This window comes from Pseudoliparis swirei, chromosome 7, assembly GCF_029220125.1.
Source record: "Pseudoliparis swirei isolate HS2019 ecotype Mariana Trench chromosome 7, NWPU_hadal_v1, whole genome shotgun sequence".
Lineage (NCBI taxonomy): Eukaryota > Metazoa > Chordata > Actinopteri > Perciformes > Liparidae > Pseudoliparis > Pseudoliparis swirei.
Genome location: NC_079394.1, coordinates 8,436,939 through 8,464,104, shown reverse-complemented (window position 1 = coordinate 8,464,104; position 27,166 = coordinate 8,436,939). Strand labels below are relative to the sequence as shown.

At 43.7% G+C, this 27,166-nt stretch overlaps 4 protein-coding genes across 6 annotated transcripts in view; all 4 read right to left on the bottom strand.

Annotated features, from left to right (window-relative positions):
* Nucleotides 1-60: 60 nt before the first annotated feature.
* LOC130196646 (cytoplasmic tRNA 2-thiolation protein 1) lies at nucleotides 61-2,712 on the bottom strand. Of its 2 annotated transcripts, XM_056418936.1 has the most exons (3): nucleotides 2,554-2,712; nucleotides 1,232-1,732; nucleotides 61-1,119 (listed from the first exon to the last, which is right to left on the bottom strand). In XM_056418936.1, the coding sequence occupies exons 2-3, from the start codon at nucleotides 1,725-1,727 to the stop codon at nucleotides 584-586; spliced, it is 1,032 nt and encodes a 343-aa protein (XP_056274911.1). In that variant the 5' UTR covers nucleotides 1,728-1,732; nucleotides 2,554-2,712; the 3' UTR covers nucleotides 61-583. The 2 variants fall into 2 exon arrangements, with proteins under 2 accessions (XP_056274911.1, XP_056274910.1); XM_056418935.1 differs by lacking the exon at nucleotides 2,554-2,712 and having other exon boundaries at nucleotides 1,232-2,546.
* A 250-nt stretch (nucleotides 2,713-2,962) lies between these two features.
* On the bottom strand, nucleotides 2,963-4,613 carry crybb2 (crystallin, beta B2). The gene is made up of 5 exons (XM_056419377.1): nucleotides 4,299-4,613; nucleotides 3,993-4,111; nucleotides 3,660-3,792; nucleotides 3,432-3,574; nucleotides 2,963-3,298 (listed from the first exon to the last, which is right to left on the bottom strand). Exons 1-5 carry the CDS (start codon nucleotides 4,359-4,361, stop codon nucleotides 3,130-3,132), a joined length of 627 nt encoding a protein of 208 aa, XP_056275352.1. The 5' UTR covers nucleotides 4,362-4,613; the 3' UTR covers nucleotides 2,963-3,129.
* A 3,036-nt stretch (nucleotides 4,614-7,649) lies between these two features.
* On the bottom strand, nucleotides 7,650-9,624 carry crybb3 (crystallin, beta B3). 2 transcript variants are annotated; one of them, XM_056419358.1, is made up of 6 exons: nucleotides 9,596-9,624; nucleotides 9,120-9,220; nucleotides 8,677-8,795; nucleotides 8,449-8,581; nucleotides 8,155-8,297; nucleotides 7,650-8,043 (listed from the first exon to the last, which is right to left on the bottom strand). In XM_056419358.1, the coding sequence occupies exons 2-6, from the start codon at nucleotides 9,195-9,197 to the stop codon at nucleotides 7,794-7,796; spliced, it is 723 nt and encodes a 240-aa protein (XP_056275333.1). In that variant the 5' UTR covers nucleotides 9,198-9,220; nucleotides 9,596-9,624; the 3' UTR covers nucleotides 7,650-7,793. The 2 variants fall into 2 exon arrangements, with proteins under 2 accessions (XP_056275333.1, XP_056275332.1); XM_056419357.1 differs by lacking the exon at nucleotides 9,596-9,624 and having other exon boundaries at nucleotides 9,120-9,307.
* Nucleotides 9,625-10,157: 533 nt separating this feature from the next.
* si:ch73-138n13.1 (trichohyalin) overlaps nucleotides 10,158-27,166 on the bottom strand; it is a 31,716-nt gene continuing 14,707 nt past the window's right edge. Inside the window, exons 7-13 of the mRNA XM_056418554.1 lie at nucleotides 15,372-15,487; nucleotides 13,071-13,227; nucleotides 12,703-12,865; nucleotides 12,365-12,498; nucleotides 12,086-12,222; nucleotides 11,906-11,990; nucleotides 10,158-11,817 (exon numbers count right to left, since the gene is read on the bottom strand). Coding sequence (XP_056274529.1) covers nucleotides 11,915-11,990; nucleotides 12,086-12,222; nucleotides 12,365-12,498; nucleotides 12,703-12,865; nucleotides 13,071-13,227; nucleotides 15,372-15,487 — 783 coding nt within the window. The 3' untranslated portion in view covers nucleotides 10,158-11,817; nucleotides 11,906-11,914. The remainder of the gene's footprint in view (nucleotides 11,818-11,905; nucleotides 11,991-12,085; nucleotides 12,223-12,364; nucleotides 12,499-12,702; nucleotides 12,866-13,070; nucleotides 13,228-15,371; nucleotides 15,488-27,166) is intronic.

Genomic DNA, 27,166 nt, shown 5'->3' with positions numbered 1-27,166 from the left:
TCATTTATTTCATGATTGTTATTTCATGCATCCACCTAAAAAACAGGAGACACAAGATGATATGGGATACTGTAATTTATTCAATTGTGGCACTTTGTCAGCATATCCTCCACCGAGAGAGATGGATTGGAACATTAAAAAATGAAACGTGCCATCAGTGGAAACATTGAACCATCTCACTTTAAATAAATAAAAACTAAAGTTGCTAGAACTCGTTTCTACACTTCATAGTAGGTGTACACACATTTCTTTTCAGCATGTGTAAGAATTTGGAAATCCAAGTAATGCCGATAGCTAATGTTTAGTAAAAAATACAATCTTCTCGTGTCATAATGTGCGTATATACCGTTCATCTGTTATTGAATATTTTATTAAAGAATATTACGTTTCTTAAAACCATTGGAAAGTATGTCTACATAGTGTCTCAGTGACCTCTGGTAATCAGCTGCAAGACGGCAGTGAATAGACCTTCTATGATGTGAAGAAGCTTGACTGCTGAGTTTCAGTTTTTCTTTTTAAAATATTCCATGGCAACTTAAAAAATGTTGGACGTCTTGTGGCAAATAAAACATGATCATAATCATCAAAAGTTTACTGATTTCAGCTTTCTCTCCTCCTTCTCAGTCAGGGGCTGCTTGGAGAGGATTTTGTCATGCAGGCGGTGGTGTTTGCCAATGCCCAGCTTCGGCAGACCTCGGTTCAGCCCCTCCAGCAGCACACATGACTTACACAGAGCCTGGCTGGCGATGTAGCCACATTGGTTGCAGGTCCCCTGCACAGGCATCTTCACCCCTTCACGCACCGACAGGTTCTCCCCCGAGTGAACGATATCCATTATGGAGCTCGGCCTTATGCTCTCCAGGTCCTTTAAAAAGGTCCTTGCGTGGCCACGATAAGCATTGGGAGAGTAGATACATTCAGTAGAAAAGTAGTCCAACTTCTTAAAGTATGCATACAAAACAATCTCTTTCTCATACGCATATTTGAGGGGCTTGCAGCGCGGCACAACCCCTTCACCTTCGCTGACTGTGGAGATGGCAGTGCATCGGCGCAGACGAGCTATGTCCCCTCGCAAGACGTTCATCAAAACGGTCTCCGCCACGTCATCAGCATTGTGACCTGTGAAAGAACACAGATCCAGCCCATGTCACAAATTCTAACAAAAACATTTACTCTTTAAAAACCAGACTTGAAATTCTTGCATTCACTTTTAAATGTTCTTTGTAATTACCTGTACATATCTTGTCTACTTTCAACATGATGGCTCCTCTGTCTAGCGCCTGTCTTCTGAACACTCCACAAAAGGTGCAGTTATTTTTCAGTCCCACCTGCTTCACAATAGCATCCATAGTCCAGCCATACAGCTCCTTGTATGACACAATCTTCAATGGCAGCTCATACTGTTGCTGATTCCTTTTTACGGTCTCCAAGGAGTCATCTCGGTAACCAGAGATTCCCTCATCCACTGAGAGAAGCATAAGTTCAAGGCCATAGTTATATCGCTCATTTAAGAGCTTCATTAAATGCGCAAGCACTGTGGAGTCCTTTCCACCCGAGGCAGCAATTCCCACTTTCTCCCCATGTTTGAACAGCTTTGCTGCCACGATGGTCTGATGCACCTCCTCCTCAAAGGCCCAGAAGAAGCACTCTTTGCACAGCGAGTGGCCTGTTTTGGGACGTTTCAGCACAGCACGCTTGTCAACACAGTTACTGCACAGGATAGGCATCTTAACTGTTGGAGACATAAATAATAAAAATAGGGGAAAAAAGAGAAGATACAAAATGAGTAAAACAAATATTTAAGTAAAAGTTTGTCAAATAAACACTATCTACTTAGCTGACCCACACATTTGGCTTTATCTCCCATTATTATTCCCTTAATTTAACAAAATTGCTCTTTAGTTTTATCAGTGCGTCTGTGCTTGTGTATGCACCGTAATGTTTATGACAGTAAGTTGTCAGGATAAGTTTAGGTAAATATTGACAACATTCTGTACACTTAAATGTCAATTTGCATAATTAATTAACTTTAAGTGCTGCTGTGGATACTATAATCCCACAATGCACTGCTCAACTCAAGTTGTAAAGGGTTACACCGTCCTGTAAAAGTCAGTAAATACAAGCCACAGTAATATAAGTGGACTAGTCAGTTTTTAAGGCATTCGGAATGTTAGAGTTGAACATAAAGACTCATAAAACGAATTTTTCGTCCAGCAATAATACACTTTTGACAAGGAGCAACATTTATATAATTGCCAGCTTTGAGATAAACCTTCGTGATCTCACGTTACGTTAGATGTGACGTTGTCGCCGTTTAAAACCCCCAACACAAACCTATTCGGATGAAGTTGATACAGATAAACCCTAAATCCTTTCACAATCAGTTAAATATTTGAAATGACTTCATAAAGTTAAAGCACACGTCAGACAATTTAATTTAAAAGTCCAATTACTTAATATTTTAACGCTAGGCGTTTCCTTATCTCGCTGCCCAAGTTACGCTAAGCTAACTAGCTTAAGTAGTCACATTTCTATTAAGTAACATTTTCATACCAACGTTTCCGATGAACCAAGATCTGAATTGATAATATGCTGACGAAGTATACAGGTAAAATACTTAAAACATGGACACGTTCTCACTCAAACAGCATAACGCTAAGTGTTAAACAAATAGATATAGTAGCATGTTGTTTTAGCGTGTTCTCTTCACCGGAAACCGGCAAATGACGTCATTTGTTAGCCCCTGCAGCACCATCTACTGGTCGGAGTTGCCAAGTGCACTTTAAACTCCTCAATTAACAACACTGAAATGTGTCTTTTACACCCAGATAGACCATTTAAATTATAGACCTTAGACCATTTAAATTATTATACATAACTGACCTAACTTTATTTCCCTTTAGGATGTTGGTTGCAAAGAACTTAGGTAGAGGGAGAATCTCAAGTAAATCACAGAATCAAGTCAAATTTAAGCAATTACGATTTATTAGTTTGCTTCAAATAATTTAACACCTGCAACAGCTGCAATGAATATCAAAATGCTGCATTGTGTAAATTAACAACAATGAGGTTGATGCTGGAGGGGAGCAAGGCCATGGTCAGGGTTCATGACAGGAAAGAGTCACAAGCTTAGTTGACGGGCTTAAAAGCGCCCGTCTGATGCCACTGCATGTCTCTGATGCGTCGAACCGACTGGATCTGAGGAATCTGGGCTCCGAACTCAGCGTGGTCCTTATACTCCCCCTTTTCAAACAGGTACTGATAGCCTCTGTAGCCAGGATACTGATAGCCCACCCAACTAGTACCAGTACCAGGAGCACAGAGAGGGGAAACAGATAAGAGGCAGTTATAGGTGAAGAGATAATGACAAGACACTTGTAGTAAGTTATTTCCAGTACCACACAACATCTGTGTTGGGAGGATGGACTCACGTGCCACTCTGAACCTGAACAGAGGAGACCTTCTCCTGGTAGCCGTGCACGTGAAAGCTGGGGACATCGTCATCGATGATTTCTATCTTCTTCCCAGCAAAGCTGGGGTTTTCGTAGAAGACAATCTTGTGCTCATGGCTGTCCTGAAATAGAAGCGAACATTAACCCAGAGGAAGATTCACTTAGCAACTGATGGCACGACCCATGTATGGGTGGTATCTTTCTTACCACTTTAATCGGGCGGAATGCAATAAGGGCGTCACTACGCCTGCTGTTGGTCCAGGAATCCCAGCGAGGATATTCTCCCTTCTCAAACACATACTGCTCCCCCTTACAGTTGGCCTGCTCATATCCCACCCATCTGAGTGGGCAGGGAAGAAAGAGATGGATGGTTGTGAGAGATAGTCGGAAAGCATGAAAAGAAAGCCAGTAGCACACATATCATTGTTTTTTCTGATAATTTTCTTCCCTTCCATTCCCTACTCACACACAGAGTAAGTCCTTTATTCTTGGACTTTATTTAATTTTGTATTGCTCTCTCTGTCTCTGACCAACACTCACGGTCCACACAGCACCAATATGGAGCCCACTTTCTTCACGCCGGCTTCCTGGAGGTTGTTGCAGGGACCAGTCAGCTCATGGCAGCGTCCCTGGAAGTTTTCCTGCTCATAGATAACCAGCTGTGTGCCAATGGGACACAGGGGGGACAGTGTAAATTGTTGAGCTACTGGTCTCAATTTCAAGCTTGCCAATCTGTTTTCAATTGGATGCAAGCTATGTAAGAAGGGCACAAGTGTAACTCCTGCAGGAGGAAGTTGTAAATTGTAATTGAATTGGTCTCTGCATGACTGCTGCATCTCCTCTTACCTTAAAGGCACTGATGACTGGCAGCTGCTGCTTGGATGCAGGGTTCTGGTGGTCAGTGGCCATCGTGAATGGATTGAAAATGATGAAACTGTAAAGGAAAAATATAATTTAAATATCCTTGGATGTCTATCAAAATGTAGATATCTATATATCTAAAATATGAGCAGGTCAAACTGCCGGTAATCCCACTTTTAAATATTTTGTTTTATACACACGTATACAAAAAGTGCCCATCCACAACCTTCTGAACACAGAATTACAGAAATGCAACGTTGGAGACAATTTGTAGAAATTGTAGAACTTAAACCTAAATGATTCAAGCAAAATGAAAACAAAAAACTGTTAAAAAATACAGCATGAAGGACAAGATCCTCTTCCCAGTACCTGTCTGTGCCAATGTGTTTGTGATGGCACAATCAGCTCAATATATATGGGACGCCCAGGGGTGGAAACTTTGCCAACAGTACCGACGGTGTCCAAGCTGGCCTGCTGACCGGCCTGCCATAGGCCCAGCAGATTGAAATGAGGGGTCACCCCGTAGCCTGCCCCCACCCTGGGAAGTCACACTCCCACAAAGTTATTTCATTAGTTGTCAGTTTTGTCCAGCCAGTCATTGTTCGATATCCACACACTTCAGCACAAACAGTGCCAAGAGTCCCACACCTACAATGAGAGGCAGAGCATGAGAGGAGGATAGTGAAAGATGGGTTTTACAGTGCAGGAGAGATTTGCACTGAATTGAATAGAAGTCCAAACATTTCCACAACAGTAGGTTTATCTGCTGTTTAATTTCTAAAAAACTCTATTCAGGTTTCATGTTAAAAAAATGCGTCGCGTCTGCGGTTTAGAAGCTCCGAAGCTTTATTTAATTAAACCTGTTTATCGCAATGCCAAAGAGTTTTGTGAAGATACATTTGAACAAAGAAAGCAAGCAATATGTCACATTTCATCATTTACTAGTTTTATTGACCTTGAGTGTGCATGTAAATAGTATTGCAATGGCCTATAATTTAAAATAGTCTTTTATTGGGTTATAAATTATTTTTAGCTAAGTTTAAATTTAGACAGTTATTAATAACTTGAATACAACTGGATCAAAAAGAGGACAGATACAACCTTCTGTAGATATTTTAGCTGAGAGGTTTTGTAGTGCAGCAGAGTTAGAATGTAATAAAAGGATTCTCTCAAGTTATATATTAAAGTGCCCTTTTGCAGAACCAGTACTTGTTTGAATATTGTAAGACTTCATATGTTTACTCTAGTACTTGGAGGTTGTATGCTCCAACTCACTTCATTTGACCATTAGTGGCATTTCTCAAAACATATCTTTAAAAAAAAAAAAAACGTTTTCATTCATTCTAGCAAACATTTGATTTATTATTTGTTTAATTAGTATTATATATATATAATTTAGCTAATATTATTGTTAGACATTTTATTCGATTTCATTTTCCTCATTGCAGTCCTGATATGCTTTAATCCTGGTTTTACATGTAGAGCACTTTGTAACCTTGTTTTGAAAATTGATAAATAAAAATAAATAATGTATATTGTACTCATTATTATTGTTATTTATCTTACAACCATTGGTTGCTGGTTTAGGCTCAGACTTTTCACCTGCTGGTCTTTGCAAAAAAACATATTTTTGATAGAGATGTAACTTTTAATAATGTGTACTCTGAACAACATGTTGAATGTGGAATTAATAATTATAATAATCGCTATAATTGAATAAAGAGTGACTGGTAAAAGTGTTCAGGCAGAGTCTAGAATGACATCACAGCTGATCACCATCATGAGAGCTGTGCTGCACCCTTAAAAAGCAAATGAATACCTGTTGAGCTCCAGGGGCTCTTTTACTGACGTAGGTGGAACATGGGAACATTCCAGTTCCTATGTTCTTTTAGTTGGGAGTGCATTTCCAAATCACATCTGTTTATACCTCCTAAGATATGACTTGAGTATGTATCATGTAAGTGCTTATTGGAGACGGTGTGGATCTTGGGCCTAAAGTTTCTTAAACAACCCATGTTACGTCTGAAACGCTCCAACTCTTGTAGATATCTGTATCTCATAAAACACACAACAAAAACAGAGTCCGCTGATCATCATTACTCCCCAGCAAGGCACGATTCAGTGTTTTCGCTGCATCAGAATAGTGTTTTGTCATTCAGCCCCAACCCCCCATTTAATGTCAGAGGCTACGAGGCACACATGAACATTTAGGAGAGGAGTCTGTGAAATCTTTTGGGTCTATGAATCTTTATGATGGAAACTGATTATTCTGTGGGCATCTTTGATGTTCCTTCACATCATTACACTTCAACAGAAATACAGAGAGCACCAATTAGTAATTTGAGTTCCCTGAGATTACAGAGAAGATGTATCCCCGTTTCAGAAGCGAGAGACTTGAGTAAAACTGAGCTGTTTGTGACTTTGCCATCTGTCAACATATGAGGTTGTGTGTGTATTTAGGATTCTTTCAAAGAATTTAAGGGCGACAAAAGTCAGCTTCACATTGCCGTGAAACTTGTTTTAGCATATATCTGACTCAGGGATCTGGGCGTTAGATCTCAGGTCAAGAAGGCTTTAAGCTCCGGTGAAAACCACAGATGTAAAGTTCTGCATTGTGATACAAAGAATACATCCTCATAATGTGTTTGCTTCATGAATCAACCTCCTAACTGAAAGGTCCCTTATAATCCAGTGTCGTAGACGTTAGTATGCTACAGATGTGCTCCAAGGTGGCCAGTAGCATGTTTTTTGCATGCATTCATTACTGATGTGAGAACATCTAAAGGACAGAGCACTGCAGGAGACAGAGGGAGGTATACAATACACATCTACAAGTTAATAGCAAGGTATGTCTGCAGATGGCATCTTTTTTAAATAATGCAACTCAGAGCTAGACTCCAAAGACAAATATGTCCATGAGTTTAATATAGTGACGATTGGTGACTATGCATCATTAGGATCATTAACCATCAAATGTACAATGATGACTATGGAAGGGAATGCCGTGCATGCTGTTTTTATAGCAAGCATCCATAAAGTATGACATCACTTCCACTGCTGTTAAAAGCAGATGGCTCTGCACAAATATTCCCTGAATAAGTCATGTCCTCCTAGTGCTGCTGGATGAGGCAGTAAAAGTGGCTCACGCAACTTAATTTCAATTTAAAACACAACTGCAGTTTATCTTAAGGAAAAAAAGCTGCCAAATGTAGGCTTCATTATTTCCACATATGTCAGTTTCACATCCCTGATGGTGTTTTTCCTAAATCTTTATTATCTAATTTAAAGATTTTTCCACTGCGACTTACAAGTGCAACATAAACCAAAAGGGCCAACTCCAGGTCAAACAACTTTATTCGCCACTGAAACATACATACTCCTCAATGGGCACACGCATTGTTTGCCATGGTAAGGTTAAGTTAGAGGGCAGGCACTGTCGGCAGTGTGGGGGGAGGCCGTGGTAGGCTGTGAGGATGCTGCTCAGCTGGCTCCAGCTGTAGCAGGAGGTGCAGGAGGTGCTGGCGCAGGCTCAGGGTCCGGGCTGGGGCCAGGAGCCGGAGCCGGAGCCGGGTCAAGGAAACAACCCCTCTTGTGCCACTGCATGTCTCGCACACGTCGGACAGACTGGATCTGAGGTGAAGGGGCCTCCCAGTCGTTCCAGTGCTTGAAATCTCCTCTCTCGAAGATAAACTGGCGCCCCCTGTAGCCTGGGTACATGTAGCCGACCCATCTGGAGGAAACAAAATCATGCAAATGGTGACGCATGTCTCACAGTAGGCTTCGAGTTGTAAATGAAACAAGATGAACATCTAAAATAGACGCATGGATGAAAGGGTCTTACGTTCCGTTTAGAGACTTGACACTGGCCACACGATCCTGAAAACCGTGGCCCCACAAAGTGGGCACATCATCATCGACGATCTCCATCTTTCTACCAGTAAATCCAGGGTTCTCATAGAGGAGTACCTTGTGTTCATCACCGTCCTAGAGAAGGGAAACCAGACACATGGACAAGACTTGCAACTGCCTCTAGTAGATGCTGACTACGATGTGTAGAGAAGTAACATGGGGGGCAGCTCGTAATCGAAACCCTGCAAACTGATGGAGCTTTATGGCTGCAGTGTGTGACACCCACCACTTTGAGTGGCCTTAGAGACAAGAGGGTGTCGCTGTTCTGACTGTTGGTCCAGGTGTCCCAGCGTGGATACTCGCCCTTCTCCAGAATAAACTGCTCCCCTGTGAAGCCATGACGATCATAACCCGCCCATCTGAGAGGAAAATAATTCACATGATAAGAGTCATCAAGGAAACCATTTGTGTGCTACTTTTCTCGAGACATGATTAAACATCTAGCATTACTTACGGTCCCGACTCAACGATCACAGATCCAACCTTCTCGAGTCTCCCAGCTGTCACATCTTTGCACTCTGCTGAAAACTCCGCCTTGCAGCCCTGGAAGTTCTCAAACTCAAACAGCAAAACCTGGATCACACAGAGGGATCATAAAGGTTCATTTTGGCCAGCATGGCAAAAATCAGGATCACCTCAGTCCCCATTAAAAGTAGTTTGGAAAAAGGCCTTCATAAAGTGGCTCATGAAGACAGATTGTGATAATACTTACTCTAAAATACTCTACAAGTATTACAATAACGTATATTCTGATGTCTGTTCACAAGGATACGTAAAGATTTTTGAATTAGATGTATGACCAATAGGAGGACTCTGTGGCTGTTTTGGAAGACTCCAGGTTTACGATCCTTCACTGATCAAACCAGGTTTCCATCGCTCACAGGCGTGTTCCAGTACCTTGTATGTGGCTCCAGCTCCTCCCTGCTGGCTCTTCCCAGCAGCCAGCGGCTCCGGGGCACTCTGCTGCTCCGACATCCTCCCGATACCCTGCTCCTCCACTTTGTGGCAGCAGCACACAAAGCACCATCCATCATGCATGCATGTCAAAGCACACACACACACACACACAGAAATGCACAACAGGAGAAAAGCGCAATGTCACTTTTGCAATTTATAACTCACCCTTGAATTAGAGGATTGTATACATTTCTACCAAATATAAAGTAATATTTTTTGCCTCAAACTTTGTTATCATTGAATTGAATGATATTGATCATTATCCACTAAAAGGTATAGACTCATTAGTCCTTCAATGCAGGTTCCATTACAATCCAATGATACCAAAATCAACAAAACCTGGGTCTCCACTTGATGCAGCACTGTAACTCAATTGCATAGAAAGCATCAGTGTTTGTCCAGAGTGAGGTTTTTACCTGTGTGTGTATGCCTGCTAGGAAGTGGAAGTGTCCCTCGTTATTCGGTGCCACTTGGTGCTTGATGGGGATGAGCCAGTAGAGGGTCGGGACATGGGGGTATTTATGGTTTATTTCCGGCCACAACGGCAGAAAAGGGCGAGCTGTTGATGCAGCAAGTCTGCCGCTCACATTGTGTCCGTCACGCCGCCTTTCAATAGGCGGCTGTGTTGGCACACGCTGCCCTGCCCGTCCGCCTGGATGCCAGGGAGCACTGTGTGCGGTCACCGGGAGAGAGCCAAGAGGATTCAGCAAACAGCTACACTCAGCACAAACACACACAAAAACATACACACTCTTGGACTACACCCAGTCTCACACCAGACCTCATAACACTTTTTTGTTATTCACAGATGTTGCGTGAATAAATACGACTAAGAGATTTAAGTTCCATTGACCGAAAGCTTGATTAAGGTGTGCACACTACACTCAATGGTCACCGCCCCCCCCCTCAGAAAATCTTTTTTTATTACATTTATTTTTTTACATCCATGTTTTATTAACAGGGAAACACTAGACGGAGTCAAGACAAGTACATTTTATTAAGAATGTATTTACTTTAGGACACTGGCCAGTACAACACAGTGCAATATACATCTGTACTTTCAAATAAAAAAAAGGGACACACGAAGACATGAAAAAAAAATAAACCTCAGACTTCATGACAAAGTAAGATGTCATGTACATAGAAACCAGGGACAATCACATCGAAGACTCGATTACCACATTCACTTGCATTGCGAGAGCACTCCGACAGTACGGGACACGAGACATGGCCGAAGAGAGGGGGCAGAGGTCAGTGCTGTAGTGCATCAAGTGACAAAGTGCTTTAGAGAACCGCAGCGAGTGGGTGGACAAACATGAGGAGAAAGATTATCGTGAAGATGAAAAGCAGGTGCAAATGTTCATTTATTTGGGAGTATCACAGAAGGTAGTCTTTTAAACGCTGTAGTGAACAAACCACTCCTCCAGTGGAGTCGTGTCAGCCAACACCGCGACACCCCCGAGTCAGTTTGAGCAATGACTGGCTTGACAGCAAAGATTGTGCATGCACATTATTGGGGACAAAATCGTGGAAAATTGCACATTTCCTGGAAAATAATTTCAAAAACATGATTGAGGAGTGTGTGAGGGCCACAAGTTGAAAGTATGGCGTATGATTAATGCATACAGCTACAATCATTTAAGCTGTTAAAGGAGGGTTCACAGGCTGATTAGTGTCGTTTCATATATATAAAAAAGATTGAAGAGTGTATTTGTGCTGATAGAGTAGGATTTATGGAGGGATGCAAAGTCACTTGCTCAAAAAGTCCCATGTCCCTCTTCCACAATGACAAAAAGATACTTAGAGAAACACATATATACAGTATGCAGCAACTATGACATGGTTAGGGTTGTGGATTGTAACAAACTATATTGTAGTGATGCATCTTCATTTTCTTTAAAACTAGCTCTCTGTTTCTGGTAAATCAATGATAATACAAATATAATATCTCCTGATTACAGTTACTAACATGATAATACACTCGCTCTGGCAATCAAGTCAGCAGTGATTTGTTCTTTATGTTCTTTATGTTGAAGACAGAAATTCATTAGTGTTTGAAATGTCCCATGGCGATTTCTTGTGTGACTACCATCAACAACCTCCACTGAAAACACACGAAAGGTCCAACACAGAAACAGCCGGCTTGTACACATTAGTCGAGTTAGGAGACTAAATACAAACATCTTGGAAAGGATCGGCTGGATTGTCCTCCAGCATGTGATGAAGCACGTACAGGATAAAGAGGCGTCGTGGTCCCACAAGTTAACCATTTCCTGAAATGCGGCTTGACAGGAAATAATTGCCAATAATCGCCTTTTCTTCCCCCCCCCCATAACTTCTCCTGGTCCCTATTAAAGTGTTCTGTGAAGTGCCTCCAGGTGCAGAAGTGTTTCGACAGGTTCAAGCATGAAATGGATGAAGCAGAGTAGCTTGATGTTGTTTTGCTCCTTGCTTGTTTTTTTCCACGAGACAGAGATTCTCCATAAAAAAGGCACCATGCACATTTATCAACCCAGATGTGAAGAGAACAAAAACACAAATAGAAAAAGAATACATCAGCAGCTGTAGATTCACCTCTCCTACTCTCTGGGTCGAACGTTAAGGCTTCAGTTTCATACGATTCATCTGTTAAGGCAACCTAGAGGGGAGTGAGAGAGGAAAACTGGTGTCAAAATGTTTAATATGCACAGAGGAAAGGTGGAAAGGACATTCAAAAACTATCTTACCTCATTTACTTAGCTGTCATTGTCATACTGACTTAAGCGCTTCTTGGACTTAAGCTCTTTCAACCACTGGGGTGAGTCTTCCTCACTACACGAAGAAGAGACAAACAGCAGAGTTAATGCAGCTACACACGTTTTTATTTCCAAAGATAAAAAACCTTCCCTGCAACAGTCGGGCCTTACCCATTCTCTTTCCCACCAGGAGGGGGCAGCACACGCGCTGCTCTGGGAAGAAAGGGGGATTTGGGAGAACGAGAAAGCTGGGAAGGAGTTGGGACATCGATTTGATTGTCAGAGTCGCCCCTCTTCTTCAGCTGGGCCTAGACAACAGGAATGGGACACATTTAGAAAGGTCAAAAAAATAAAATAAAGATATTATTGCAAGTATGCAAATCAGGGGCAGGGTGGGCAAAACACATGTTTGTGTTACATAAAATAAATATGACACTAGATATGAATCACCTTTAAAACGGAAGGGTCCATCCCAGGGAACATGGCTATCCTCTGTGGCTGAGAGGAAACAGCCGGGCTGGTGTCTGCGCCTCTGGCCGGCTCCTCAGAGTCCGAGTCATCGTCCTTAATCTCAACCTTTGCCTCTGTCATAGGGAGACCACGTAGTAGTCATAATGTGAGCATACAGTACAGTTTAAAAAAACGTATTCTATGGGATGAGGTGCAGTGAAACATTAAACGGTGCTTCTTGACAACACAATTAAACTTCCGTTCAGTGTGTGCTGGAGGAGGAGCTCATCTGATGGAATAGGACTGTATCAAGCTTTAAGCTCGTCTTTGGTGCTGACCTGTGGAGTCTCTGTAAAGCCAGTCCTCGGTGGTTCCTCCCTCTCCCTCGGACAGCCCAGCCGTTTTAAGCGCTGCCCTAGTGGGGCGTGTCCGCGGCGCTCGTTTCTTGCCCAGCTGGGCTCTGGTGCGAAGAGCGCTGGTGTCTAACAGAGTGGTCGGGGCCTGGACACCCAGACAAGAGAAACACGTCAGCGTATCTATAAACATACACGTGCCAGTGCAGTCACGACACACATTTGTTGCTAAAACATGAAGACATTTTATTTAGCAGTTTTTCCTGACACAATCGCTAGTAGCCATGAGACACTGGTAAAAGCACAGGTGCCATCAAAAGATTTGATCTGTGGTGAACTGAAATAACACTTACATCAGGGAAAGATAGCGGCGGGCTCTCAGGTGAGGAGGAGGCAAGGAGGCCGTCCAGAGCGTCAGTATCAAACTGAGAGGCCAGATCACCTGGCCGGCGTGGGGAAGTGGGCTTCCTTGGTGAAGGGCTGAAATTGCTTTCAGAGCTGGGAGAGCGGCTGAAATTGTTAAAGAAAAGAAAAAGTTAAGAAACACCTCTGAAAACAAGTGAGGTTGAGGTTACCGCAGTTACAAGCAAACAGTCTGAGTCATAACATTCCTTTTGTTGACTCGACTGTAGGTAGTTATGACGCACCTAGAAACAAAAGGAATTATATATATATTAATATATCTAATTTGTTTTCCTTCTTTTTACAAACTTGCATTGAATAACTATCCTTTCATGTTGGCTTTGGTTAATGTTGTGATATTATTTTCTGACCACAGGAGGTCAGTGACGGATTGCAATGTGATGCAATGACACAGAAGAGCAATCTGTCTGTGTGTTACAGGGTAGCGCAGGAGTTATTACAACTTTTCTTATAAACAATTACCCAACAATGGCCGTCTGTGGCATAGCTGTCTAACCAGTATCAGGCTGTGGCTACACAGCCAAACAAAGATTGTTCGCAGGATTCATTCATTTTTGGTCAAGTCTGTTCAAGTGAATCATTTTTAGTTTAAAAAAAAATGAAGATCACTGTTCCTTTTAGTTGATCATAATCAATAATCTACATTATAGGAGCTGTAGTACTTTACATCTACATAATAGAAGTGTGGAAATGTTTAAATTCTAAGATGTATTGATATGTGGAAGAGGACAATTCTGTTTGGATGCAGTAAAAGAGCAAAACCTGGAGTTTGATTTCATTTCAACTCAGTAGGAGTATTCACTGTATTTTGCTTTCATTTACTTTTATGCTAGATTGTTTCCTCTTCCTCTCCTCTCTGTTGCTCTCTAACCCTGCAGAGCTTTGAACACAAGGAAGTCTGCTAACTGGTTGCTCTGGCTACCAATGTTAGTTACTCTGTTTATATAATATTTGCCTGGAATAATGCATGCAGGCTGAAGTTCCACCGTCGTGTTTTCCTGTCGGGAGACGCAGTGACTTAATCCAGCAGCAGAAGAGCTATGAGTCATTTTCACACAACACAGTCTGTCGAGGAGCCACAGCCAATGAGACGTAAGGACCAAAGTTGTCATTGCTACTATTAGGATGTTGGATGTTTACATGGATAACACAGTCACTGATCTACATAGGGGAAATAGTAAAGAGGTGTGGACACAGACTGTTATGTGAACATGTGTGCCAACAACAACAGCAACAAACATGACTAAGCCTGTGTGTGTATTTTTGTGACAAAACGTAGTTTGTAGACCGTATCTGGGATTCCAGATGAAAGATTGCCGGTCAGTCAAGGATTATGAAAACCACGACAACTTCTAAACCCCCGACTCGAAGGCAGGAAGTTGTGTCCTGTACAGCTATCTGACTACTTTGAACGTTGTGAAGTGTAAACCTGGCTGAAGCAAAGGTCGGCTTGCTGCGAGGCCAATCCATATGACATGCGACAGCTTTGAGTAGGCGAGCGGTCTTTGAGCTGCGAGGTGAACAGCTTGTATTTGTAGATCACAGTCCACGTGTAATGCACAGCAGACGGATTCTGCTTTTGTTTTTGTTGCACATTTAAATTGTTGAAGAGGGAATCGTGATCTAATCGCGAGGCTAGTTACTACTACATACCATATTGGGAGAAGTAAACTATTTAAACATCTTGTAATGAAATCACAAATAGCAGCCTGGAAAATGTCAGCAGTGAAGTTGATTAATTATATCTTTATAGAAGTGTTTTGGTCCTTAATTTCAGAGGCACAAACAGAAAAATTATAGCAAGCAATTTGAAATGTTCCAATACTATACAGAGATTTCACTATCATATCGATGAGCACTGATATCAAGGTCGATTCAAGTGGTCTTAAACATTTGATAAACGAAAGCTAATGATTGACTTTAGTGTCAACTTTGTGGCACAAGCTCACAGTCAGGTTTCAATTAAGTCTACCAGAATCCAGTCGTTATAAACCCACATTCTTGGAAGCAAAAATCAAGATAAAGATGACCAAAATAATTTTCTGTTGACATTTTGTTTGCATAGATATTTCCCTTTTGAGCCGGCTGCCGTTACCTTAGTTGTGTTTTCATGCCTTTTTGCAATGCAATGGACAATTAGAATCGTTTGTGAACATTGACTCTTAACCTGTAAACACACTGAACAAAAAAAACACACGAGACATCTCGCATCAAAACTACAGTACGTTTACCTCTCATCAGTGCGCAGTCCTGTCTCCCAGGTCCCATACTGGCTGTCAGTGTCACGGACTGGTGTTCCTGAGTCCTTCCCCTCCTCTTCACCACTGTCACTTTGCTTCTGCTGCACCTGAAGGCAAGAGGGAGGGAACAGTTATGAGTAAATGGCGAGTAATCAAACTGGAACAGACCAGTTTGAGTGAAACCAACATTGCAGAAGCTTTCACTTGGCACTAGACATCTGAACTGTCGTGCATAGTGCATTTAGATTGGAAGTGCTACGCCAAGATCAATCAGTAGTTGGGTAATCGATGTCATCAGTGCTACTGAAAAGCCAACAGTGTTGCTCATCGAGCTGCAGCCTATCCAGCGGTCTGAAAAGGTGAAATGATGAGTTAATGGAGTCAGGATCAGAGTGGGGACAAAAAAGGAGATGGGTGGGTGATTGAGTGTGTGTTTGCGGTCTACTGACCCATGCCACTTTTAATGAGGCTGGTACAGAGGACATACTGTCTGAAAAGCACACAGGGCTCACAGAGGATCGCCTGCTCATGAACCGATAACCATGGCCTATATAGGAAAAAACAATAGAAAATCCTTCTGTCCTCAGATGTTGCCTGAGGGTGAACAGAGAAATGCGATACACCTGGCTCGGTAATGGCCCGGGTTCCTAGACTGAGAGAGACGTTCACTGGTGATGTTCATGTGAGCAGTGAGATCAGAGTTCTCATTCTTAGAGCGTCATGAATGCTATCCTTGTTTTCTTTGTGAGAGCACAGAGACTTCAAGGGGACTTCAAAAAGAGCGCAAGCGAGACAATGAATCGGAAAGAAGAGTGTGACTGCGATACAGTCGGATTGAGGGAACATAAGAAAGGTGAAGAGTGGAAAAAAAGAAAGAAATAGAAACGCAGTGCAGGACATCATTCATCAGCTAAGCCCTTCCTGACAGGAAAAGAGACAACAGAACAGTGAGAATGATATTCAACAAGGTTCCCTGCATAAGAGAAATCACTTGTTCTCATCTACATCCACTTCTCAAGGATTTACTGTACTCACACTTTTATCGTGGACATCACAGGGTCACTTACCCCTAAATACACACTTAAAAGTCCTTGTTCCACTGACAATGCATGTTCAAAATACAATCTGATTTGGATGGGAGGTTTTGTTCAGACATATTTACTATATACTTAACTTATCTAGTGATCTTAGGGTCAATCCAATGCTTATTTAGCCAGATGAGTAAGTCTTCCTCAAAGAATAAACTACAGAGAAACATGTATGACATAAAGTCTATAGAAACATTAGTGAGTGGTTTGCTACAGGATTAAAACAGAAGCAAAAGATCAATCACATGTATTGAATGGGTGCTGATCTAATAATAGCAACCTTGATGGTCCTTTCATCGATGATACGTACATACAATGGATTTTGACCGAGAAATTAAAGTTGATGTATTATTTGTAAAGACTAATTCACAGGCTTAAAAGGTCACGGTATGCTTATTGGATCGTCTGAAGCCGGGTATGCTTGAAAAGAACAAGTTCTTACGACATGTAATCGGAGAGAGGTTTATAGCTGTTCTAAGCAGGTGGGGGGGGGGGGGGGCTGGTCTCTCCCGAAAGGCATTCAGTGTTGCTCTTGGTTGAAAATAAGGAACAAAAACATTCCAACCACTGCACACCTGGCCAATTTCTGTGAGAGGTGGAGTAGCTTGTTGGATTGTGGATTTTGGAAAGAAATTGTCTGAAGTCGTGTTGTAAGAATATTACATATTTACTACGCGATTTTCTGATTAAAAATAATTCATGATAACAGTATTATCGCTATATCTATAGACTGAGCATAACAAAATTGTAAAAAGCCACTCCTCAAATTCATCTTTAACTTGGGGGAGAAAGACAAAGCAAAAACTGATAGGTAATTATTTAAGAGGCACTAGATTTACACAAAATTATCCCTAGTGTATTTTAACATAACATTTCATAAATAACGGCATACAAGTCGAGTTGGAAGCAGCCCACTGTCGAGGAAGCAGGTTTCAGATATCGTTTTTACTATCCGACTATCACTTCAGTTAAATCTGGATCCTAAACCTTTCTGAGAGCAGAATTGGAACAATTTCTGGATTTTTCAGAAAACATGCAATCATGCACATTGAATGCAGAAATTGAACAGGTGTGCAGCGACGTGCAAGTAGGCAGGGTCAGACATTCCAGCTGGAGAACTCGGTATTATGTCATTACTCTCTTCTTCCCGTCACTGTACACCGTAATCACCGTTTCCACAAACAAATTCCTATCCTATCTGTGCATGCGTGTTGCTCAACCTAAACACACCCACAGCGCACCCTCACCCGAGCAACACAGAGGGCAAACATGGCCTTTGCTGGAACATGTTGAAGAGAGGCGCCAGCCAACAACACAGCAACTAAAAGAAACGACTTACGGCTGGCTGCACAAAGCAGATGGAAAGCCTTTTAGAGCCTCTTTCATAATCTCATTCCATTTATTATTCAGTCACAGTATTGTTCCCATTGGACTCTTTTTACTTTCTCTTTGGGTGCAGTCTGCATTAATCTACACACAGAGCCACGTTATACAGGTTTAGTGGCCAAACTATAACAACAACAAAACGTTTAGGCAATAACACACACACACACACACGCACACGCACACACACACACACACACACACACACACACACACACACACACACACACACACACACACACACACACACACACACACACACACACACACACACACACACACACACACACACACACACACACACACACACACACACACACACACACACAGAGAGAATATGTTCAGTTCTGCTCTAACAACAGGTCCAGTTGCAATACTTTATATCAGTCATGGGGAAGGCTTTTCCTTAATAACATTAGCAAAAGCCAGCTTCCTCGAGACAGGAAGGGTGTGTCGGAGAAAACAACATAACAAAGAGCGGATGAATGGAAGGATGAAGGAGAGAAAGGGCTGATCACTAAATAGGACTCAGTGACTATCTAAGAAGGAAGGGGCTTGATCGAGGCCTTGGAAACTACTACTTGATAACACACTGATCGCAAAGTTCCCGACATCACACACACACACAAGTGTTCCTTGAAAAGGGAAGGGCTTTTCTGCAAAGCACCCAACAGATGTTTTTACACCAGAGCAGAGAACACATTGGAGAGTTATATATACGTGTTTACAAGAACAAAAGCATCTAATACACAAACTTAGAACCCAGTTATCAGCCCTGTTGAACAATGTGTGCCATTTAACATCCCCATCAGTGCTGTACTCGGCAGTGTCGGTGTTTGAAAGTGATATTTTCAAATCAGACCTTTCAAACCATAGAAATGTGTTACGGTGTGCACATTCCTCAGTAGTGCAGCAGACGTCAACAAACAGCTGACTGTGACTGTACCGTGGCTCATGCTCATGTTATGAGCTTCTCCAAGTTATTGTTACTGGGATTTGACATGAACATCTCAAGTACTGTGAGATCATTAACAGCCACATGACAATACATTAAATCATAACATTATACAGACGGTATATGCCACCACTCACCATTATCTTACTCATATGCTCTTATCCATCTGGGTAGGGTGGAGTGAGAAAATACGCTCTGCATGCACTAATGTACACAGCAGTAATCAATATCAATATCCTGCAGATATTCAAAACCACTGCTCCCACAGACACTAATCCCATGTCAACAAATGGGCATCCTAGCCGCATGTCAGAGGGCTTACATTCAGACGAACTGCGAGGCAAACCCAACATAGTGTTATTCTTTCATTACATAAGTGGTTCATAGAGACACAGGCCTCAATGCTGTACAAAGCGTCCTGTAAGAACAGAGGGAAATATTTAAAAACCTGACTTGGCTTAACAATTCTACTCAGAATTCACTGGCTCTGACTTAAAGGGTTGTTCTCATTTCTTTCAGCCCGGTGATGTTTTTATTTTATTTTTGGAGTTTCCTAACTGTCCAGATTGATGCATCTCCAATTTGTTGAAAGTGTTGTTGTCTCACATAAAAGGTAAAAGCTGACGCCAAAGAAGATTTCAAGATAGAAAGCAGAATTACACTGCAGTTACACCTCTATACGTAGTTAGAATAAAAGTAATTATTGAATCGCAATTACAGTTACCATTTGATTTTTTAAATCTAGTTTATATTTTGGTAATGCTCACAATCTTCTCACAAACTGGTTTGTCCAGTCATCAGGTCACACTAGCCTCCCCCAAAACAAATAGATCTGACTGCTTGAGCTCTACAGCGCTCTATGAACATCCAAAAGCCCAAATCATTTGAGTAATAAATTACATCTGATATTTATGATCCGTCCAAGCTTGTTAATGGATTGTTGCGTGTTTGTCATTCATATTTCTCCCATCGGGAAAATAACATTTCACTTAAATTGCTTTTTGCACATGCTGTCACTGATTGGCACAGGTCCATGCAAAAAGTACACAAATAAAACATGTAATCCCTCTCGATGGTCATACAAAGCTCAATATTTCCATCATCTGCTTTAAATGGCAGCCAATCCTATTCAAAGCAACCAAACGCCAAATACATGACTGTGGTGAGACATAGCAGAGCTACAGGAGAGATTGTGCACTTTCAGCATCCGTGAATGTGGTATGTTGCAGTTGTCACTCGTATAGTATATACACATGTATATACTATAAATTAAAAGTTTCCACATACTGTTTAACAATTCAGGAAAAAAGGTTGTCTCACTTCCACCTCCCTTGCCTCCTCTTGTTTGTTTACTGGCTATGTGGACACTGCCCATTACCATTCAGCCATTACCGACCTCATACTGTCACGCATCCACTTATCACTGGCCGAGTGGGGAGGCAAGTTGCTCCCAGAGACCACAACCACAGTCGATAGCGTTTCAGACCTAATAGGATATGCCAGCACAACTGACGGACACACAGGCGTCATCAAAATACCCCTTATCTTTAAGAGTTGTGACTCATGAGGTGTTGGACGGTAGTTTAGCAAACAGGCGTATCCTAAAGATAGAAACAACTTCTCTGCAATGTATCCACATCCCTAAATGGATTTCTAAAATCTGTCCTTTATTTAGAGCACAGACCAGTTTGGATATCAGGGAGGAGGCAAATTAATCAGAAGTGTCCTCTTCAAGAGTTCAGTTTTTGGCAAAAGCATAGCATAATTTCTCCAATCCGGTTTTTCCTCATTTTGTCAGTCCATGTGACCTAAAAAAACAACAATTGTGTTTTTTCAAGTAGTTGACAAAAAGAACCAGTATAACCACAGCTTTGCAAAACAAACGGAGAGAGACAAAGAAAGGTTTACAATGTGCCAAGGACAACGTAGGATGGAGAAGTGCTAAAAGCATAGAAGGAAATTGATGAGATCAGGAAGGCAGATAGATAACTTCTTGTACACATTTGGCTAGAGACCAAATAGTTGACTAGGGAGCAGCTGTTACCACAGAAACATTACAGAACTGCACAGACATTGCTGCAAAATGACTTGAATTCCACTTGTGCTTTATTTAACTTCAACACATGTTAAAGTATGACTGCTGGGCACATAGTTGACGACTCTACGGGTCACTTCAAGTATGAAACCCATGTACGCCTGGCAAATACTTGCGATTAGTTTGTTCTTGGTATCGGAGGTGAATTGTGATACTGGTGCTTCCCTGGTGTGCGTTTGTACTTTAAATGTGTGTGTTGTCTTACAGCAGTGGGGGTGTTGGGTGCGGTGCGCCTGCGTAAGGACAGACGTTGCTGGCTGCGTAGTGAGAACCTGCGGATGGACTCCCTGCTGCGGGAAGCCAGGGAGCGCAGGGAGTTGGTTCTCTTGAAGTCCCCAAGCCCGTCCTCTCCCAGGCCTCCCCTCTCCACCGGGCTGGACAAAAAGCCCAATGCCCCGTGAAGGGAGCGACGGACATTTCCCATCCATCCCGACATCTGAGATTGGGCCACTGACAGCTTGTCCCCCAGATACTCCATCACAACCCACGACTGGCAAGACTTGGTGTGTCCGAATGAAGTCGGTGAACTGTGACTAGTTGTGATCACAGCAACAGAGAACCATTAGTGTCTCGGTATGCTGGAGCAGGGACCGTGTCGTAAGTATTCACTGGTGGGTGCTGCCGGGTCGATACTGCAGCAGTGAGGAAGGTGACAGAGAGCAACACAGCTCAGCCCAATGTGGTGATGTTGATAGCATCTGCTGCTTATAGCACTGCAGCAAGAATAACTCCAGTTAGTTCCTGACCGTTGCAGGACCGAGTGTCTCCTCCGTTTCACGTCTAAAAGAGCTTTCTGCAGTGCAGTCCCAATGGATCCGTCGGGACTGTTTCAACTCATCACGGTGACGGCTCCAGCCTGTCCCCCTGACCTGAATGCTGAAGCTTTCTAATGCCTATTTCAATACACATAAGATATGCCAGCTATGATATGCTCCAGCACTTACTATTAGTTATGCAGGGCACTACTCTATGAGACAGCCTAAAAAAAACCTGCACTATCTACCAACAGTACAGAAAAGACAAACAACAATAGAAACCCATCCTCGACAAACTGGTTATGTTTGACACAGCATTCAGGTCCACTGTGCTAATAATACTTAGTTTCGTTAACAATGCTCTGCGACACCTCTGCCAATGTTCCAGATGTGAGATTTTCTGGACTAATCCCGGCCTCAATTACAGCTTAACTGACAGCGGTCCCAGAGCAGTCGACGATGCGTTGACTCCAAACCAAGGCTCAGGTTAAAAGTAAGGAAAGATCCATCCATCCGACAAGGCTACATTTCCATGGTGGCAGATACTGTGCCCCCCTCTGGCAAAAAGCTGCGAGGAGAAATGGTGCAGGGCAGCTGGTGGCAAAGGAAAAGATGCTGTAGTCCTACGTATTCCAGAAGAAAAACCAGAGGGCAATCAATGCGGTGCCCAACAGAGGAAACAGCAGAGAGCTGTGGTGGGGAAGTCAAATCCAGAGGAGAAATGTTTCTCTCCTCGCCTTTTTCTGCAGGTACGGGCAGGTAGAGGAAAATGCGTCAGCAGTGCTGCTCTCAGCGCTATAGGACTCACTGTCAAGGAGAAACTGGGTGGAGAGAGGGAGTGTGGAGCGGAGGCAGGGAGTGAGAGAGAGAGCGAGAGAATGGGAGGTCCCTGATACAGAGCGGGAGGGAGAGAGGAGGGTGATATATGTTCTGCGGTGCGCTACCGCTCCAGCCCGATTCAGTTGCGGGGCAAGACAGTAAAGTGTCACAGCCAGAGCCGAGAGGCAGTGGAAACACGTATGGAAGGAAGGATGAGAGAAGCTAGGACACAAAGTCTCCTTTCAAAACAAAGTGTGACGCAATCGAGTAGAATTGAGCACAAGAAAAGAGCATGAAGAGAGAAACTATTCATAGAGTGATTGGGCGTGCATGAGAGAAAACAGAGCAACAACAGGTGTGGCTCTACCAGGGCAGTGAGTATGTACGTATATTATCAAGCGTACCGGCGCAGTGTGGCCAAAAGCAGGAGTCACAACAGTCAAATGGATGTTTGCTTAAATCTCGCTGAGTCAGACGCATACAATCAGCAGAACGGGCTAGAAAAACTCTTTCAACTTAATCAAGTCTTTGTTATTTGGAGCCAGTGAACTGGAAACCTGAATAAAGCCACAGTGGGCGACTCCAGACACACTTCAGAGGGAGCAAACTGGGGGAGCTCATTCAAGCTGAATCCCGGTCTACATATGCCCCCTACAGGTAATCTGATTAACTGTTCTTTGAAGTGCTGCGTTAAAGGCAGGTCATCTGTGCGGTTCTCAGTTTCTCAGCTTACAAACTGACCTCTCTCATGAACTGCTCAACTTGAAAACGGCTGCCCTCTTCTTGGGTACTATTAAGGACACGGTGACACAGACTGATAAAGATAAAGTTCTCATATGAAGCATCTGGAGGTTACAGCAGGATCAGTTATAGCAAAAAGATGGCGCGGCTGTGTCCAGACGCCGTCGAGGTAGCTCCGCGGAGATTGTGCGCTCTTTTAGTTTTTGTGTTTTTTTAAAATATTTTCTTTGCCACAAACACATCGGCACTAACAGCATACGACCGCAGCACACTTTTGGACATAAACTTTTGCGCAAAACAAGGGGTTTTGTCCACTTTTTCCATCGATCCAGCGTGGCGGCGGAGATCGTCGAGCGAACCACAACAACAACAGTGGAGCCGCTACTACGGGAGGCGACGAAAACATCGAGGGAAGCGGGCGGAATTCGAACAGACTGAGAGTTCAAGCCCACCGTCCACCTCTGCCCAGCATCCTTCTTGCTAACGTCCAGTCTCTGGAAAATAAGATGGATGATGTTAGGGCAGGATCAGATTCCAACGGGACATGAGGACTGTAACATCTTTTGTCTGGCGGAAACATGGCTGACCCGCTGGTGCGGATCGAGTCATATGCCCAACCGAGTCCTTCTCTGTTTTCCGTTCAGACAGAGCGGAAGAGTCTGGTAAATCTAAGGGTGGAGGGTTTGCTTCATGACTAACAACAAGTGGTGCGACCCCAAGGACATTAAGACTCTTTCTCGTTCCTGCTCGCCGAACCTGTAACATCTGACGATCTCATGCCGTCCATTCTACCTTCCCCGGGAGTGCAGCTCGGTCATCACCACAGCCGTCTACATACCACCACAAGCGGACACCGACGTAGCACTATCGGACCTACATGATGTGTTATGTCGGCATCAGGACAAGTATCCCGGCGGCTGTGGTGGTGGCTGGGGACTTTAATAGGCAAACCTAAAAAGTCATGCCGAACTTTCACCAGCACATTACGTGTGCTACCAGAGGAAAGAACGTTGGACCACTGCTATCGCCATTCAAGACAGGCTACAAGGCTGTCTCTCTCCTCCGTTCGCAAATCGGACCATGCCGCCATTTTCTTGCTTCCGAGTACCGCAAAAGATCGCGGGAAGCGGTAGTGACGAGGCGAAGCGGTGGTCTGACCAATCAGAGGCTGAGCTACAGGGCGCTCTGCGTGTCGTCGACTGGGACATGATCCAATCCAGTTCCAGTGGCGTCAGCGGTTTTGAAGTAGCAATGAGCCTCATAGCAACGCTTAGCGGACACCATCGTCCCCACGGTAAAGTTAGGGTCTTTCCTAACCAAAAGCCGTGGGTTGATAGATCCATCCGTGAAGCTGTGAACGCCCGCACAGCTGCCTATAACTCCGGTCTTGTATCCGGCAACATGGGCGAGTACAAGGCAGCGGTCTATGGACTGAGGAGGCGGTGAAGGAGGCCAAGAGGAGGTACCGAGACAGAGTGGAATCACAGATGGAGCAGCGCGACACCAGGCGCCTATGGCAGGGGCTACGGACTATCACAGACTACCAGAGCAGACCCCGCTATGGTGAGTGCCGACGCATCCCTAGCGGACGACCTGAACTCATTTTATGCACGGTTTGAGGCTAGCAACAACAGCGCTAGCTCCGCTAACAACAACACCGTTAAGCGTAGCCGAGGTGAGTTCTACCGCTGGGGATGAACACACACTCTCTGTGACCGAGCACAGTGTGAGGAGGGCTCTGTTGAGGTGAACACCAGGAAAGCTGCAGGTCCAGATGGCATATCTGGGCGAGTACTGAAGACCTGTGCTAACCAGCTAGCTCCAGTGTTCACCACAATATTCAACCTCTCCTGGCTGAGTCCGTGGTCCCCGCCTGCTTCAAGAGATCCACTATTGTCCCTGTGCCCAAGAATGCTTCTCCAGCATGTATGAATGACTACCGACCGGTGGCCCTCACCTCGGTGGTCATGAAATGCTGAGAGGCTGATAAAGGACTACATCTGCGCCTTCCTCCCTTCCTCCATGGACCCGCTGCAGTTTGCTTACCGCCCAAACAGATCCACGGATGATGCTGTCTGCCAGGTACTGCACACCACACTCTCTCATCTGGACAGCCAGAGGGGGCTATGTGAGACTGCTGTTCATTGATTATAGTTCAGCTTTCAACACCATAGTCCCCTCCAGACTGGCGGCAAGCTGATTGAGCTGGGACTGAACACCCCCCTGGGTGCTTGGATCCTGGACTTCCTGCCCGCCAGGCCACAGGTGGGCAGGGTGGGCAGACACACCTCAAACCCCTCACCCTGAACACAGGATCCCCAGGGTTGCGTCCTCAGCCCCCTACTGTACTCCCTGTACACACATAATTGTGTGGCCAGGTTCAGCTCCAACACCATCATCAAGTTTGCGGATGACACAGTGGTGGTGGGCCTGATCTCCGACAACGGCGAGAAGGCCTACCTGGAGGAAGTTGCTGCTCTGTCACTCTGGTGCGGGACAACAGCCTCATCATGAATGTCACCAAAACTAAGGAGCTGATTGTGGACTTTAGGAGGGTACAACAACAGAGGACGTACTCACCACTGGGGATTAACGGGACTACTGTGGAGAGGGTGAGCGGCTATAAATACCTGGGAGTCCACATCACCGAGGATCTGACATGGTCAACGAACACAGACACTCTGGTGAGAAAGGCAAGGCAGCGCCTCTACCACCTCAGGCAGCTGAGGAAATTTAAAGTTTCCCAGAGGATCCGTCAGTCCTTCTACTCTGGAGCTGTAGAGAGCGTCCTGACAGGAAGCATCACAGCCTGGTTTGGCAACTGCTCCGCTCAGGACAGGAAGGCTCTGCAGAGAGTAGTGCGTTCGGCTGAACGCACTATTGGAACTACACTCCCCACCCTGCAGGACTTGTACACCAGGAGGTGCAGAACCAGAGCCGGCAGGATCATGAAGGATCCTCACCACCCCAACAACAGACTGTTTCAGCTGCTGCGGTCAGGCAGGCGCCTCCGTAGTCACGCTGCAAGAACAGAGAGACTGAGACGGAGTTTCTTTCCTCAGGCCATCAGGACTGTGAACTCCGACCTCACCAGGACCCCCACATAGACCCACACAACTGCCCCTCTTAGGCACACACACACACACACACACACACACACTTACTGTAAATATTGTGTTGTTTTTTATTGTAAATAGTGTGTACTTGTTGCCCTTGCACATTCCTGCTGAGCATTGCCACTTTCATTTCACTGCACACCCTGTGTGTGTATGTGACAAATAAAACATCTTGAATCTTGAATCAATAACATTCATTACTGTCCTGTAGCGACTGGTACCCAAAAAGTATTAATAGTTTACTCCAGTCTTCTCAAGATTGTTGAAAAAAAAATACTCAAATTGTCAATCACCAAAAAAATGTATTTACTATTTTGAGATATGATCTCTTCAGTAAAAAAGTGAAACAATTGCTGGTTCCAGCTGCTCAAACTTAAAAAGATGCTGCTTTTCACATTTAAAAAAAATCCTCATATAAAGGGCTTTTGCGTGGTTGGAGAATAACATATTTTTTGAAGACATCACATTTGCCGACTGGTAAATTATGGATGTTAAATTGTGAATTTTTCCAACATTTCATAAACAAATTCAAAACTAAGAAATGATGAAGAAAATAATAATAATCATCATCATGTGCCTCTTTGCTCAAAATCCATTGTTACTAAACGTCACCTACTGGGAAGTGAATCATGGCTGCTCATCACTTCCCCTCTCCCGCTGACATCATCATCGGTGTGCAGCCCCGACAAGAAACCCAACCAGCTACCACACAAAGGAGATGAAATAGGATGCAGCTTGAATACACACAGCATGCTGTATATGATAACTGCCTCCCATTCAGCGTGATGTAAGAGGACATACATGTCACAGAGAAACATCTGTAATAACAGAGTT